The sequence below is a fragment of the Suillus discolor genome (assembly GCF_016758755.1).
Source record: "Suillus discolor strain FC423 chromosome Unknown F5147scaffold_239, whole genome shotgun sequence".
Taxonomy (NCBI): domain Eukaryota; kingdom Fungi; phylum Basidiomycota; class Agaricomycetes; order Boletales; family Suillaceae; genus Suillus; species Suillus discolor.
In genome coordinates, this window is record NW_024541486.1 from 10,622 (window position 1) to 25,778 (window position 15,157).

General features: G+C 42.4%; 4 protein-coding genes across 4 annotated transcripts; all 4 read left to right on the top strand.

Annotated features, from left to right (window-relative positions):
• Positions 1-220: 220 nt before the first annotated feature.
• On the top strand, positions 221-810 carry F5147DRAFT_589647 (uncharacterized protein; the record flags this gene model as incomplete). Its single annotated transcript, XM_041432150.1, has 3 exons — positions 221-367; positions 433-569; positions 636-810. Coding segments are annotated over 3 exons (459 nt in total), but the record flags the coding sequence as incomplete, so codon positions are not given.
• A 78-nt stretch (positions 811-888) lies between these two features.
• F5147DRAFT_589650 (uncharacterized protein) lies at positions 889-1,284 on the top strand (the record flags this gene model as incomplete). The annotated part of the gene is made up of 1 exon (XM_041432151.1): positions 889-1,284. A coding segment is annotated over one exon (396 nt), but the record flags the coding sequence as incomplete, so codon positions are not given.
• Positions 1,285-8,652: 7,368 nt separating this feature from the next.
• Positions 8,653-8,960, top strand: F5147DRAFT_732313 (uncharacterized protein). Its single transcript, XM_041439416.1, is given in 3 exon segments — positions 8,653-8,680; positions 8,691-8,855; positions 8,882-8,960. 2 exon segments carry the CDS (start codon positions 8,717-8,719, stop codon positions 8,953-8,955), a joined length of 213 nt encoding a protein of 70 aa, XP_041284451.1. The 5' UTR covers positions 8,653-8,680; positions 8,691-8,716; the 3' UTR covers positions 8,956-8,960.
• A 3,355-nt stretch (positions 8,961-12,315) lies between these two features.
• Positions 12,316-13,349, top strand: F5147DRAFT_782658 (uncharacterized protein; the record flags this gene model as incomplete). Its single annotated transcript, XM_041442775.1, has 4 exons — positions 12,316-12,483; positions 12,536-12,928; positions 12,982-13,144; positions 13,198-13,349. 4 exons carry the CDS (start codon positions 12,316-12,318, stop codon positions 13,347-13,349), a joined length of 876 nt encoding a protein of 291 aa, XP_041284452.1.
• Between the last annotated feature and the right edge of the window lie 1,808 nt (positions 13,350-15,157).

The window sequence follows — 15,157 nt, forward strand, 5'->3', positions numbered from 1 at the left end:
AGCAACCTATATGGGTTCTTGGCCATTGTGATGCACTACATCACTGAAGGTTGGCAACTCGGTAAGTACCAATAGTACCTCAATATTATTTCAGGGTTGCACTAATCACCACACAGAAGAACTCCTCATTGACTTCTGTGAGCTTGTAGGCGAGCATTCAGGTGAAAATATGGCCCAAGCAGTATTTGAAACCCTGGATCTGTTCGGGCTTAAGGGTTGAGTCCTTGCGATAATGGCTGACAATGCATCAAATAATGACACCATGTGCAAGGTCCTGCAAGAGTTGTGTGAGCAGGAAGGCATCACTTTTAATGCGCAGCGGGCTCGATTATGGTGCTTGCCTCATACAACACATCTTTCAGCATTAGTGGTACAAATTTCACTTATTTTTGTGTCTGTGTTTAATTTGTTTTTGGTTCAAGCTACTAGAAGGAAGGTATTGGCGCTATAAAGGCCAGCAAGACAACCAAAAACCATGATGCATATCAGGATTGTGTAACTGCGCCACTCACTCAAGAGCATGACAATGATATTACTGGACAAGAAGATCAACCGGAAGACGAGTTCGAGTCTCGCTGACAATTTTCATCGAGTTCTGTTGGCAGTTGAAAAGGCAAGTTCTAGCTTGTTATCAGAGTCAAGTTGCTAACAGTTCACTTTCAGTTACGAAAGATAGTCCATGCTGTTCATTCCAGCCCTCAGCATCGCCAAGCTTGGTTCCAAGAAGTCAACATATCAATGAAGTCACAGGATGGTGATACATTGCCGCAGACAGCTCTAATGCTGATTCTTGACGTCAAGACCAGGTAGTCTTCAACTCATCAAATGTTTTGTATGTAGTTTTAATTCATCTTCATTAAATTTTCTCAAAATCTTCAAGGTCGCGCGCTTGATTATCGCAAAGTCATTGATGATTTTGTTGCGAAAACACGGGATCTCTGCCGCTATGAGTTGACACCTGAGGACTGGAGTGTGATCCAGCTTGTCTCACACTGGCTCAAAGCATTCTGTTCAGCCACCACCCAAAGGTCGACAACCAAGTGTTCAATGCTGTCTTCTACTCAAGCCATTTTCCGTGGTCTGCAAGAGTCCCTACAGGACTCTCTATGTGAATTGCCAGATAACATGCCACCTCGTCTCAAGGAATCACTCATCAAGGCCCATTGGAAACTGAGTGACTATTACACAAAGTTTGATGAATTGCCGTTGTATATATGGTTATCTTGTAAGCTGTCTCCTCATGTCTATTCCAGGATTAAACTTCTGACTCAAGTCATTTCTTGACAGTTCTTGATCCCCAAATTTCGTATGGAAGCCTTTTGGACGACTGTGGTGATGATGCTACCCTCAAATGTCACTTGGAAGATGCGAAAGATCAGTTACGACAATACTATCAGGATAACTACATTACATCACAAGCTAGTTCGGCTGTTCCCCAGCTTACCACTGCAGCTACAGAGGTTGTCCCTGGATCACCACAGAAAGTCAACTTCATGGCTTGGTATAAAAAAAGGCTAACACACTTGAAGGACAAGTTGGAGGAATATTATAGGCTGCCATCAGAAGACTTCGATATGTGTGACCCCATCCAATGGTGGGCAGGCCGCTGCTCACAATTCCCCACTCTCTCATGTCTGGCTCATGATATTCTAGCTATTCCTGGTGAGTCAAATCTGCTTAAAGTACTATTGTCTTTAGGTATATTAATGTTCTGCACATCATGCAGGCTCCACTGTCGCTGTTGAGCGCATTTTTTCGGGTGGCCGTGACACTATTTCTCTTCAGTGTGCTAGTCTGCAACCTAACACCATCAGGACTTTGATGTTGGTCAAGCAACAGCTGCGCTTAGCTCATAATGTCATTGTAATCGATTGATCTATATTCATAGCTGGTACTGTAGCTTGATTTTTTTTTCATGACCGTATGTCTGTATAGCTGTCTGTATATCTGTAAAGTCACCCGCACCGTACCGTCAAGCATTTTGAGTAAGCCATATGCCATACAGTATGATACAGTTAGTACCCGTAAGGCTGCCGTAACTTGTATGGTCGTAACCATATATGGTTACGGTGACCAGCCCTATCATTGGCCCACTGTGGTGGTCTGCCATCAGCAATTTTTCAGAACAATTGCTAGATAAACAGGCCTAAGAATCAATTATGGTGATCATACTATTGAAAGAACTGCCTTGAGGATTCATGTGTGAATGGATCCATTGGAAGCGCATCCCACTGGTCTTAGCTAAGCAGTTGATATGACAGAATCTAAATCTGTCTGTGTGGGTTCAAAACTTGCTAAAGATGACATTGTCGAGTGATCACCAGAGTCAAAATCTGTTTCTCTTGGAATGTGCGGGTTTGAAACATGCCAATAATAAAATATATTTTCTATGAAAACACATCTTGACAATTTTCTCATGAGTGATTTTCTCAAAAACTTGTCTCAACTGATGTTAGCCATGTCATTGCTGCAATAGATTCAAAATCTGTTGAGTGATGCATTTTTGTATTAGAACATGAACATGTCTTGAATATCTGCTCATAGACAGCATCTCAAATGTTGATCTTCATTGGTCTTAGTTGAGTTGTCACCAGAGTCAAAATCTGTTTTTCTTGAACTGTGCAGGTTTGAAACCTACCAAAGACAACATTTTTATATTTATTCTATGAAATCACACCTTCACATTTCCCACATGAATCTTAAAATGAATCAGAAGGCCTTGATTGTCTGGGTGGCATTATGACTGTCTTGCAAGAAAAATCAAAAAATGCAGCATTCAATAGGTTTCAAACTGTCAAGGTGCATTCTCATAAGATAAAAATGTTATTGTTGGCAGGTTTCAAACCTGTGCAGTCCAAGCAAAACAGATTTTGACTCTGATGATAACTTGCAATTTTATCTTTAGCAGGTTTTGAACCCGCGCAGACAGATTTAGATTCTGTCGTATTGACTGCTCAGCTAAGACCAGTTGGATGCACTCCCAATGAATTCATTCAGAAGTGAATCCTCAAGGTATGTTTATCTGCATTTTGTCAGTTCTAACATTACATCATCAGCCCACCATGGTGGTCTGCCATCAGCACATTTTTGGAGCAATTGCTGAATAAATAGGTCTTGAAGTAGAGGCCCAGAAGAAGTCTAATGTCTTTTGCGATAAGAGTAGAATTAAAAAAAATCAATCGCGGCAATCATATTATTAAAAGAACTGACAGAATGCAGATAAATATGCCTTGAGGATTCACTTATGAATGGGTCCATTAGGGGTGCATCTAACTGGTCTTAGCCGAGCAGTTAATACAACAGAATCTCAATCTGTCTGCGTGGGTTAAAACCTGCTAAAGATGTCATTATCAAGTGATCGCCAGAGTCAAAATCTGTTTCTCTTGGACCATGCAGGTTTCAAACCCACCAGTTGTGACATTTTTTGAATATGAAATCATACCTTGAAATATGCTGATGGTCGGTTCACTTGCAAGCTGATCAAAGTTATATTTGGCCAAGTGGTTGTCATGACAGAATCAAAATCTGTTTCTATTGGAATGCAACAAATTTGAAACCCATTGAATGTCACATTTTTTCTATGAGAACATGTCTTGAACATTTTCTCATAGACAGTATCTCAGACATTGATCTTCATTGGTCTTAGTCAAGTTGTCACCAGAGTTAAAATCTGTGTCTCTTGGACTTTGCACATTTGAAACCTGCGGATGATTGTATTTTTATTCTATGCAATCACAATCTGATATTTTCTCATGGATAGTTTTCTCCAAAACCCATCATAAATACTCTTTTCCATATCATTGCCACAGTAGATTCAAAATATGTTTCAATCAAAGCCTACAGATTTGCAATCAGTCAAATGATGCATTTCTTTTTCATGCTGCAACATGCTCAATTGAATATTTGCTTATGGATAGTTTCTCAGACTTTGATCTTCATTGTTGCTAGTTCAGGAGTCATCAAAGTTAAAATCTGATTTTCCTGTACTGAGCAGGTCAAAAACATGTACCACTCAGCATATTTCAAGAGAAACAGACTTCAATTCTGTTGCAACAACCACTTGGCCAAGACTGGTTATAATGAGTTTTTGAGACAACCATCTACAAGCAAATGTTTGAGGTATATTACTTTTACTCATACATTGTTCAGCTTTAAGTGTGTGGTTTGATTCCTTCAGAATCCACTTTTATTATAAGCTTCACTCTTTTGTGGTCTGGATTAGTGTTCCCTTTTAGATCCTTTGGTCTGTATACTTTTTAAACTCTACATGCTCAGAAGGTCTGTCTTTGTTGATCGCACATCCCTTTGAGCATTAGCTGACTTTGTGTCATTCATTATCCTCACTCAGACCCCTGCCTTCCTGCACCAGTATGGCAAATTCAGACCTTCCCATGCATATACCAAATAAAAAACCTAACAACACTATTTTGATTCACGACCAAAGTCTTGATGCAAACTTGAAGGGATAAGTAAAGGAACAATCCAATTCTTTCTAAAGGTCTTGACTTGGTTGAAGAAAAAGAAGAGCAGGTTACACATCAAACCTCCAAGTTTGATCCTAATGACCTGGGGAAGTAGAAAAAATACAAATTTATCAAGGCTGAGATTCTTTATTGTGCTTATTCAAGTGGTTGCCAGAGTCAAAATATATTTCTCTCAAACTAAGCAGGTCTGTAATCTGTATAATGATGTGTATTGAAAGAACTGACAACATGCAAATAAATGTGCCATGAGAATTCACTTTTGAGCGAGTTCATTGGAAGTGCATCCAACTGGTCTTAGCCAAGCAGTTGATAGAACAGAATCTAAATCTGTCTGTGCGGGTTCAAAACCTGCTAAAGATGAAATTGCAAGTGATCACCAGACTCAAAATCATGTTTCTCTTGAACCATGACAGGTTTGAAACCTATCAATGATTAATTCTTTTTTTCTACAAAAATATGTCCTGACATTTCCTCATGGTGTTTGAAATCTGTTGAATGATGCATTTTTGCTATTAGAACATGTCTTAAATATCTGCTCATGGACAGCATCTCAGACATTGATCTTGATAAGGAAATGTCAAGGTGTGATTTCATAGAACAAAAATGTTGTTAGTGGCAGGTTTGAAACCTGCACAGTTCAAGAGACACAGATTTTGAATCTGGCGACAACTTGACCAAGATCAATGAAGATCAATGTCTGAGATACCGTCTATGATCAAATATTCAAGACATGTTCTTATATGACAAAATGTGATGTTCTGCAAGTTTCAAACTTGTTGCGCTCCAATAAAAACAGATTTCAATTCTGTGATCACAGCCACTTGACCAAACACAACTGTGATTGGCTTGCAAGCAAACTGACCATGAGCAAATTTCAAGGTGTGTTTTCGTAGAAAATGAATTGTACCACTGGCAGGTTTCAAACCTGCGCAGTCCAAGAGAAACAGATTTTGACTCTGGAGATCACTTGGCAAATTGATCTTCAGCAGATTTTGAACCCACGCAGACAGATTTAGATTCTGTTGTATTTAACTGCTTGGCTAAGACCAGTTAGGATACACTCCCAATAAATACATTCAGAAGTGATTCTTTTTTATCCTGCTCAAACCTGCCTCTGATTAGCTGACAAGCTGACTGACCATAAGCATATGTCAAGGTGTGCTTTCATAGAATAAAATAAACACAAAAGACAGGTTTCAAACCTGTGCTGTTCAAGAGAAACAGATTTTGACTCTGGTGATCACTTGACAATTTCATCTTTAGCAGGTTTTGAACCCATACAGACAGATTTAAATTCTGTTGTATCAACTGCTTGGCTAAAACCAGTTAAATTTACTTCCAATGAACCCAATGATTCAGAAGTGAGTCCTCGAGGTACATTTATCTGCATTTTGTCAGTTCTTTCAATAGCATGATCACTGTTGATTCTTTTATACTGCTTTTATTGCAAAAGACACAGACTCCTGCTGGGGCTCTTAACTTCAAGACCTGTTTATCTAACAATTGCCCTGAAAAGTGCTGACAGCAGACCACCATGGTGGGTCCATGAGTGAAAACTGACAATGGAAGGATCTCACAGTGTGTTTTTGACACAGAGTTCAATATATGACCAAAGTCTTGATGCAAACTCGGAAGGATAAGTACAAAACAATATAATTCTTTCCAAAGGTCTGAGATTCTTTATTGTGCTTATTCCACAAGTGGTTGCCAGAGTCAAAATATATTTCTCTTGAACTAAGCAGGTTTGTAATTTGTATAATGATATGTGTCTTTTGCGTTAACTTGTGATTCATCAAGTTCCACCATTTTGGATTTCATAGAATAAAAATATTGTTGTTGGCAGGTTTGAAACCTGCACAGCTGAAGAGAAACAGATTTTAAATCTGATGACATTCAACAAGTTTCAAACTTGTTGCGCTCCAATGAAAACAGATTTTGATTCTGTTATGACAGCCACTTAGCTAAATACAACTGTGATCAGCTTGCAAGCAAACCGACCATGAGCAAATTTCAAGGTGTGTTTTCATAAAAATGAATTTTATCACTGGCAGGTTTCAAACCTGCACAGTCTGAAGAGAAACAGATTTTGACTCTGATGATCACTTGCAATTTTATCTTTAGCAGGTTTTGGACCCACACAAACAGATTTAGATTCTGTTGTATCAACTGCTTGGCTAAGACCAGTTGGATTGTCAAAATGGGAATGAGACCAAGAAAATTTGGAATGGACCAATGGTAAGAATACAATGTGCAGGAGGCATGAGTCAAGAAAGGGAAGCCACATGTGTGGCATGAGTCATAACAAGATGTGTTTTTTATAAAAACAAAATGACATCACTGTTGGTGGATTTCAAACATCCACAGTCTGATGGAAACTGATTTTGACTCTATTGATCACTTGACTAAGACCAGTAAAGATCTGTGTCTGAGAAACTATTCATGAGCATTATTGGGAGTGCATCTCACTGATCTTAGCCAAGTGGTTAATGCAACAGAATCTAAATCTGTCTACGCAGGTTCAAAACCTGCTGAAGATGAATTTGCCATGTGATCACCAGAGTCAAAATCTGTTTCTCTTGGACTGCGCAGGTTTGAAACCTGCCAGTGGTACAATTCATTTTCTACGAAAACACACTTTGAAATTTGCTCATGGTCAGTTTGCTTGCAAGCCAATCACAGTTGTGTTTGGTCAAGTGGCTGTGATCACAGAATTGAAATCTGTTTTTATTGGAGCGCAACAAGTTTGAAACTTGCAGAACATCACATTTTGTCATATAAGAACATGTCTTGAATATTTGATCATAGACGGTATCTCAGACATTGATCTTCATTGATCTTGGTCAAGTTGTCGCCAGATTCAAAATCTGTGTCTCTTGAACTGTGCAGGTTTCAAACCTGCCACTAACAACATTTTTGTTCTATGAAATCACACCTTGACATTTCCTTATCAAGATCAATGTCTGAGATGCTGTCCATGAGCAGATATTTAAGACATGTTCTAATAGCAAAAATGCATCATTCAACAGATTTCAAACACCATGAGGAAATGTCAGGACATATTTTTGTAGAAAAAAAGAATTAATCATTGATAGGTTTCAAACCTGTCATGGTTCAAGAGAAACATGATTTTGAGTCTGGTGATCACTTGCAATTTCATCTTTAGCAGGTTTTGAACCCGCACAGACAGATTTAGATTCTGTTCTATCAACTGCTTGGCTAAGACCAGTTGGATGCACTTCCAATGAACTCGCTCAAAAGTGAATCCTCAAGGCATATTTATTTGCATTTTGTCAGTTCTCTCAATACACATCATTATACTAGGGGTTCGCTGTGCGAACTTATGACCTTGCTCCGGAGAATTTTTAATTCATGGGAATCGGCCTTGTCGACCTCTTCCAACACTCATCGTTTTTGGACCCCCAAATCTGTGTGACGGCAGTCCTAAGTCTGCTTGTTTTTCATTTTCACAGCGATAAGTCATTTTTTCAGCCAATTAATAGGTTGGCCTTTAGCATATTCGATGTCGTCTTCAGCTTGGTCCTAATATTGCCTTTTGAGCATGTTTGATAAGCCGATTAAAACATCGTAACAGGCTACTAACAGCACGCAAAATGTACGAAAGTTCAACAAATCCAAATAGACCAATGTGGCTTCACGCGCTCTACCATCCTCACTATATCATCCCGTGATTTTTGCATCTGCTGAAATGTTTTGTATTCCAGATGGGCACCATGCGATTGCTCTTGCACACAAACATAACTGGGAGGCTCTTCATCGTGTGACACTCTTTGAAGTTTGACTCCCAACTTCAACTACATATGCACGAAATGGCGACCGAAAGAGATCCGTTGATCTCAAATGGAACACAAGATCATCGTCCGCCTGGCCCTCGAGACATTTCAAGGTCGATGTGTTACGAAATTTTGGTTGGTCTGTGGTCTAGGTGCCCAACCTACAATTAGATCCAAAGTCGGCGAGTGGTTCATCGACCGTTCGAAATACATCCCTCTTCGACGCTGCACTTCAGGTATCCGAGTTATAGTATTCAGCACTTACTCTTCCGGGCGAGCAGAATCGAAGCACTCGAGTGCTACCGATCGTCCATCTCCTCTCTCTTGTTCTCGTTCTCCTCCTTGTCTTCTTCCCTTCTCCTGCTCTCATCCATCGTCCGTATTCGTCTGAGCCACATCAGCAGTTGCTGACGTGTGCTGACGTGTGCTGGGCATTTGCGCATGGTGTTCATGGTCTTGGGAACAGCATGGTGGAGCTTGGACATCAATTACACGCAATTCAGCATGTGGGCCGCGGCTTGCATGGGCCTAAGCCCTAGCTTTGGGCCGGCTTGGGCTCACGGCTCAGGCTTGAAATCTAGTGAACCTAACCCCCCCCCCCCCAAGCCGAGCCTAAGCCGGGCCGGAACATCACTAATTTAAAATTGTATCATGACATCGAGATCGAGCTCAGAGTTTGACTGTATTTCATCGAGACCAAGTTCTGAGTAGCTACTTGGATACTTTATGAAGTAGTTTTGTGTATTCATATTGACGTAGTTCTATCATTTTCGATTATTGCACAGCATGATGTTCATGTCAGGTGACTGACAGATTATCTGCCATCCAACATGACCTTGCTCCGCAAGGTAACAGATTACAGACCTGCTTAGTTTGAGAGAAATATATTTTGACTCTGGCAACCACCTGGGATTCACTTATGAATGAATTCATTGGGAGTGCATTCAACTGGTCTTAGCCAAGCAGTTGATACAACACAATCTAAATCTGTTTCTGTGGGTTCAAAACCTGCTAAAGATAAAATTGCAAGTGATCATCAGAGTCAAAATCTGTTTCTCTTCAGACTGCACAGGTTTCAAACCTACCAATGATAACTTTTATTTTATTTTATGAAAATGCACCTTGACGGTTTGAAACCCATTGAATGCTGCATTTTTTCTATTAGAAGATGATGTCTTGAATATTGAATCGTAGACACTCTCTCAGACACTGATCTTCATTAGTTTTAGTCAAGTTGCCACCAGAGTCAAAATCTGTTTCTCTTGAACCGTGCAGATCATAACATTTTCTCATAGATAGTTTTCTCAAAAACTCATTTAAAGATGGTCTTAGCCACATCATTGAAACACGTCAGATGACACACTTTTTTTCATATTGCAACATGCTCAATTAAATATGCTAACATTCATATTGTTGGCTCTCATATCCTCACCCTGCACACTTCATAGTATCCCTCCACTCAGTTCGCTTCCTTGCAGCAGTCAGATCCTGATGGGTGTGAGGTCAAAATTCTGAGAGTGAGAAACAGTGTCCAATGCCAAAGCATTGGATCTGAGATTTTTGGGTTTTTGGTTTAGAATAAATAAAAAATGTTAGCATTGGTAGGTTTCAAACCTGCACAGTTCAAGAGAAACAGATTTTGACTCTGGTGACAACTCAACTAAGACCAATGAAGATCAACATTTGAGATGCTGTCTTTGAGCAGATATTCAAGACATGTTCTAATACAAAAAATGCATCACTCAACAGGTTTCAAACCTATAGACTTCAATGGAAACAGATTGTGAATCTATTGTGGCAATGACATGGCTAACATCAGTTGAGATCAGTTTTTGAGAAAATCACTCATGAGACAATTGTTAAGATGTGTTTTCATAGAAAATAAATTTTATCATTGGCAGGTTTCAAACCTGCGCATTCCAAGAGAAACAGATTTTGACTCTGGTGATCACTTGACAATGACATCTTTAGCAGGTTTTGAACCCACACAGACAGATTTAGATTCTGTTGTATCAACTGCTTGGCTAAAACCAGTTAGATTTACTTCCAATGAACCCAATGATTCAGAAGTGAGTCCTCGAGGTACATTTATCTGCATTTTGTCTGCTTGACTAAGACCAGTGAGATGCACTTCCACTGGACCCATTCACAAGTGAATCCTCAAGGCAGTTCTTTCAATACTATGGTCACCATAATTGATTCTTAGGTCTGTTTATCTAGCAATTGCTCTGAAAAAGTGCTGATAGCAGACCACCACAGTAGGCCAATGATGTTTGTGATGGAGGCATTACCTTGAGGGAAACCCCCACCCTGTGATAGTATTCACCGATCACAAGAACCTCCTTTATTTCCACTCCGCCCAGAACCTCACTCGCTGCCAAGCACGCTGGCAACTAACCTTGAATGAATTTGACCTAGAACTCCACCACGTTGCAGGAAGCAAACTAGCCACCCCTGACGCACTCTCCCACTGCCCTGACCACTCCACTGAAGCCTTGGACAACAGTGATGTCACGCTCCTCCCTAACTCCCTGTTCGTCTACATCCTCGACACCGACCTCGCCCAGTCCTTGAAGGATTCTTCCCTGACCCTCTCTGATCCTATCATCCTAGCTGCCCAACAAGCCCTTGATGGGCTGAATGCCCCCCCTATGAAATCTGCACTCACAGATTGGAAGATTGATGATGGAACCTTATTCTATAAAAACTGTGCCTATGTCCCTCCATCACTCTGTCACCAGATCTTGTCACTCCACCACAATCACCCAACTGCAGGACACCCCAGCCACTTTAAGACGGAAGAACTCATCAAGCGAGACTACCGGTGGCCTGGTGTGAAGAAGTAATAGTGACTGGCCAGCAAGAAAGCTAGAGCACTAATAAATCCAACTGAGTGTGGGTGCGCTATCTCGACCCAAGAGGATTGCTATGAAGCACTTCCTTCAAGTAATGTGTGAAGGGAGCAAACACAGAACGGAAAAGAACTAAGTCGACCTTGGAAAAGCGAGTTCGCTGGTAAGAGCAAAAGCGAGACCGCAGGTCCAGTGAGTGCGCGATGAGAAATGACCGAAAACGAGAGGATTCTAGGTAAAGAGCGATGGGTTTCTAGGTAAAGCGGGGTTCCGCAAGTAGCGGCTAGGTATAGATGAGGTTTGAGGCTGAGGTATAACTAGGTATGAAAATGCTAAGTCAGAAACTGAGAGCGGTTCGGATCCGCGCAGAGTCTAGGTAAGGAAACTTAGAGCCACGTTCTCAGAGCGGTCAAGAACACACAGGTTCGAAGTGAGAAGTGAACAAGGCTTGTCAATTGATTAATAATACTAGGAACGTCTAAGTGACTCTGCAAAACAAAGGTAGTGTCTGAGGGAAGGGAAGTAAAGTACTGTATGTAGCACACAAGATTTTATCCTACTGCATGAGCATCCAGAACCCGTAGGTGAGAACTGTAGCGATGAAACGAGGCAGATAAGTAATATGTAAGGAGAGAGAGTGTGGAACGGAATACACGGTTACATGTAATAACCCTTGATAGTGTTTAGTCAAACTGAGAGAAAATGAACATGCACCAACGGAGATAGGCGGACACAGAAAGGACATGGACAGAGGACAGATCTGAGTGTGGGTGTATGCCAGTTGGCTATCGGCCGAAGGAACTGCTAGAGTAGGACTGGAATGACATGGATCCAATGAGTTTCCATAGACCTTGACATGAGTATCAAAAGACACTCGTTCCTGCTCAGCGTGGGTCTGAGCGTCACATCTGCAGGAGACTCAAATGCTAACCGTCCCCGGTTAGTGCGTACACGGGAAATAGACTTGGTGAAATTTTTGTTCGAAGGAGCACATGACCGTGAGATCTGAGAATGGAAACGCGCGTTGTGGTCTCTAGGAAAATAAGGTTTGTGGTGCGTGTGGTCGGAAATTAAAATGGAACAATGAGAAGAGAAGTGTGGGCACATTGTGGACACAGTCGCGGTTCCCTATAAAAATCCCCTCAGCCCTTCCATCTTATCTTTTCCTTCATTGATCTAACCATCATCATGCCTTTTTCTTTTGATAACATTGTTACCCCACAGGATGAAAAGCTCCAACACGCCTTTGCTGACCTTCGGGTCCAAATGGCTTCTCTCGCAGACACTATTCCTGAGGATCGCATCGAGTTGGTGATGGAGAAGGAGGAATGGTGCCACTCATGGGAGTGCATCATGGTATGTTCAATCACTTTGTTTCATATCTTCGCAACTAACTCTTCTTCCCTAGTGCGACCTTGACCAGTGCTCAATTGACGGGAAGACCTTTGGTCTCTCGTTCCCATTGAGTCCTGAAGAAGCCGGGAAAGGTCGCCATGGTTCCGAGGCCTACAACTACTTCCGTGCGCAACTTCACATGTTGAGAGCCAAAGCCAAGTGCCAAGCTTCCAAGCATGCCAAAGAAGAACGTTGCTGTGAGGAGACTTTAGCAAGAGACAAGGATGTTAGGATGTCTGCCGGTGCCAATGACAAGTGCACTGCTGAGGAAGAAGGACCTGCCAAGGTCAACACTGGTGAGACTGGGGCTGAGGATGAGGAGGAGGAGAGTGAGGATGATGAGGAGGAGGAAGAGGAGCGCCCTAAGCACGCTTCGCCTAAGAAGGCCACGGTTCCAGTGAAGCAGGTGAGTAACTTTCCTTTCTTCTCTTTTTCCGTTTTTCTGACTCAATTCTTTAGAAAACACCGCGGATGAGTGTCGCTCCTGCACTTGTCATTCACCAGGACCGATGCGAGCGGTGTGTGAAGCAAGATGTCCGCTGCCAAGGCCTGCCTGGTATGGTCTGCCAGAACTGCAAGGCCGCTTGGCAGGGATGTAAGCATTCAATGCATAAGGGAAAAGGTATGTTTCCTTCGTTAATCATTCCTGACTTTGCACTAACTCTTCTGTCTTAGGTCGCGCAATTAAGCCGTTGCCGCGGCCGAAGGCCTGTACTGCCTCAACCGCGGAGTCCATGCCCGTGCCCGGACCTTCCAAGGGGGTCCTTATCCGCTGCCCACGCGACACCATTGAAGTTTTGGATGAGGAAGATGCCACGGATATGTGAAGAGCCATAGGTAAGAAGAGAAGGGAAGAGGTGGAACCGTTAGGTGATGTGGAGGACATAGATGCGGAGGATCTGGAGACCGAGGCGCTAACATGCTCCATCTACGTGCAGATGGCCACCATCCAAGCTATGATGGGTAAGGTCATGAATGATGTTGACCTTCTCAGCATCCGCCACAAGAAGCGCCGCCGCCACCAGTAGATACCTTTCCTTTCCCATATAGAATACCGCACATTAAATGAACTCTTGGTTTGGCTGTAGTGCGGTTTGATCCTAAGTTCCGGTTCCTTGTCCATGTCCATCGTCCAGTGTCCGGTCCTAGCTCTGCTGTGTGCCTAAGAATGAGTAATGTAAAAATAAGCGCGTGCGCATTAGAAGTTGAATCGGGTAACAATACTAATGTTTGCAGAGTACCGTCCGACTTGTCTTCTTCGGTGTGCGTCTTCCTTCCTCTATTCCTGCGGCCGCAGATGGTTATGGCTAGTGACTTTCGACATAAATGGGCGTGGTGCGCTACCTGCGTGTTAGAAGAAAAATGTACGGTAAATCATTGGGTATGCAATATAGTCCTTTGAGTCCTTTGAACAATGTCTTGTGCTTTGATATATAATAAGAGTCTTATGCACGAGGGCGCGCATAACATAGGTAAGTATCGGAAAGGGAAAGGATGAGATCACCGGCCGAAACCTGGGGTAAAACTGAGGCTATCGTACTAAGGTATTGTTTTTGAGTTTTTCTTTTGTATTTGAACGGAACTGAAAGTAAGTAACACAGATAAAGAGTGTGGGTGATTGAGTGAGTGTGCAGATGGTAGGGAATGCGCGGGTTAAGCGTTGAACTCGGTTTCTTCATTGTTGGGTTCCTCAGTGTCTTCTGCTGCTAGATTGTTCAGTGCTTCATCTTTAGACCTGTGATACTCGTAACTGATAGTTTAGCTTCGCTGCACAGAAAATAAGGGATTAAGTGGAAAGCTGCATAACGAAGTTTGGACACAGATCTGTCAACTTCCACTAAAAGGTATGATCCGCCCTTCGTGCGGCGCAGGACGACCATGGGTCCGAGATACCACAGCTTTGTCTTTCGATTCAGCTCATACTCGATCCTGGCGTTGCGCACTAGCACTAAGGAACCCGGTTTGAAATCATAATCCTTGATTGAGTCGTGGAACTGCTCCTCGAAATTGTGGATTGGCTTATACCTAGCCTTTAGGACTTTCTCCTTGATATCGTTGAGGTCTTCCTGTCGCTTCTGAAGTTGACATGTGCACCATGCAATAAGGTCCATTGTAGTGAACTGAATGTGTCTGGGTAGCGCTACTAGGAATGTTCCCTCCACAAGGTCGAATGGAAAGATCGGTTCTACACTGTGAATGGTAAAGTAAGGTGTTAGACCCGTCGCCTGATGAACTGTAATGTGTTCGGCCCAAAATACCAAATGCGTGCATTGGTACCATTGCGACTCATCCCCTTCACAACTTTTCATGATGGCCTCCCAGACATCGTAGTGACGTCGTTCTACTATACCATTAGCTTGAGAGTTGTAGGGTGATATGCAGATAGGGTGTATCCGATAGCGCGCGGCTAACTCGTCTACGGCTGCTATGAACGTGGGCCCGTTGTCAGTAACGATCTCTGTAACAGGTCCCCACCTGCAAAGAATCTCCTCGAATATGAACATGCCAAGGGTTTTGGTGTTTTCCTTCCGCAACATCCGCCATTCCAGGTATCCGGTGAGCGTGCAGCGCGCTTGAACTATGCGATCGAATCTGCCTGCTTTGGGCATCATGATGCTGTCAATGTGCACTTTCC

Bases quoted from the DNA above. Each gene is read 5' to 3' on its own strand.
- F5147DRAFT_732313 (XM_041439416.1), top strand. From the start codon at position 8,717: ATGGTGTTCATGGTCTTGGGAACAGCATGGTGGAGCTTGGACATCAAT. The intron at 8,856-8,881 runs GTGAACCTAACC...CCCCCCCCCAAG, and splicing joins CGGCTCAGGCTTGAAATCTA to CCGAGCCTAAGCCGGGCCGG.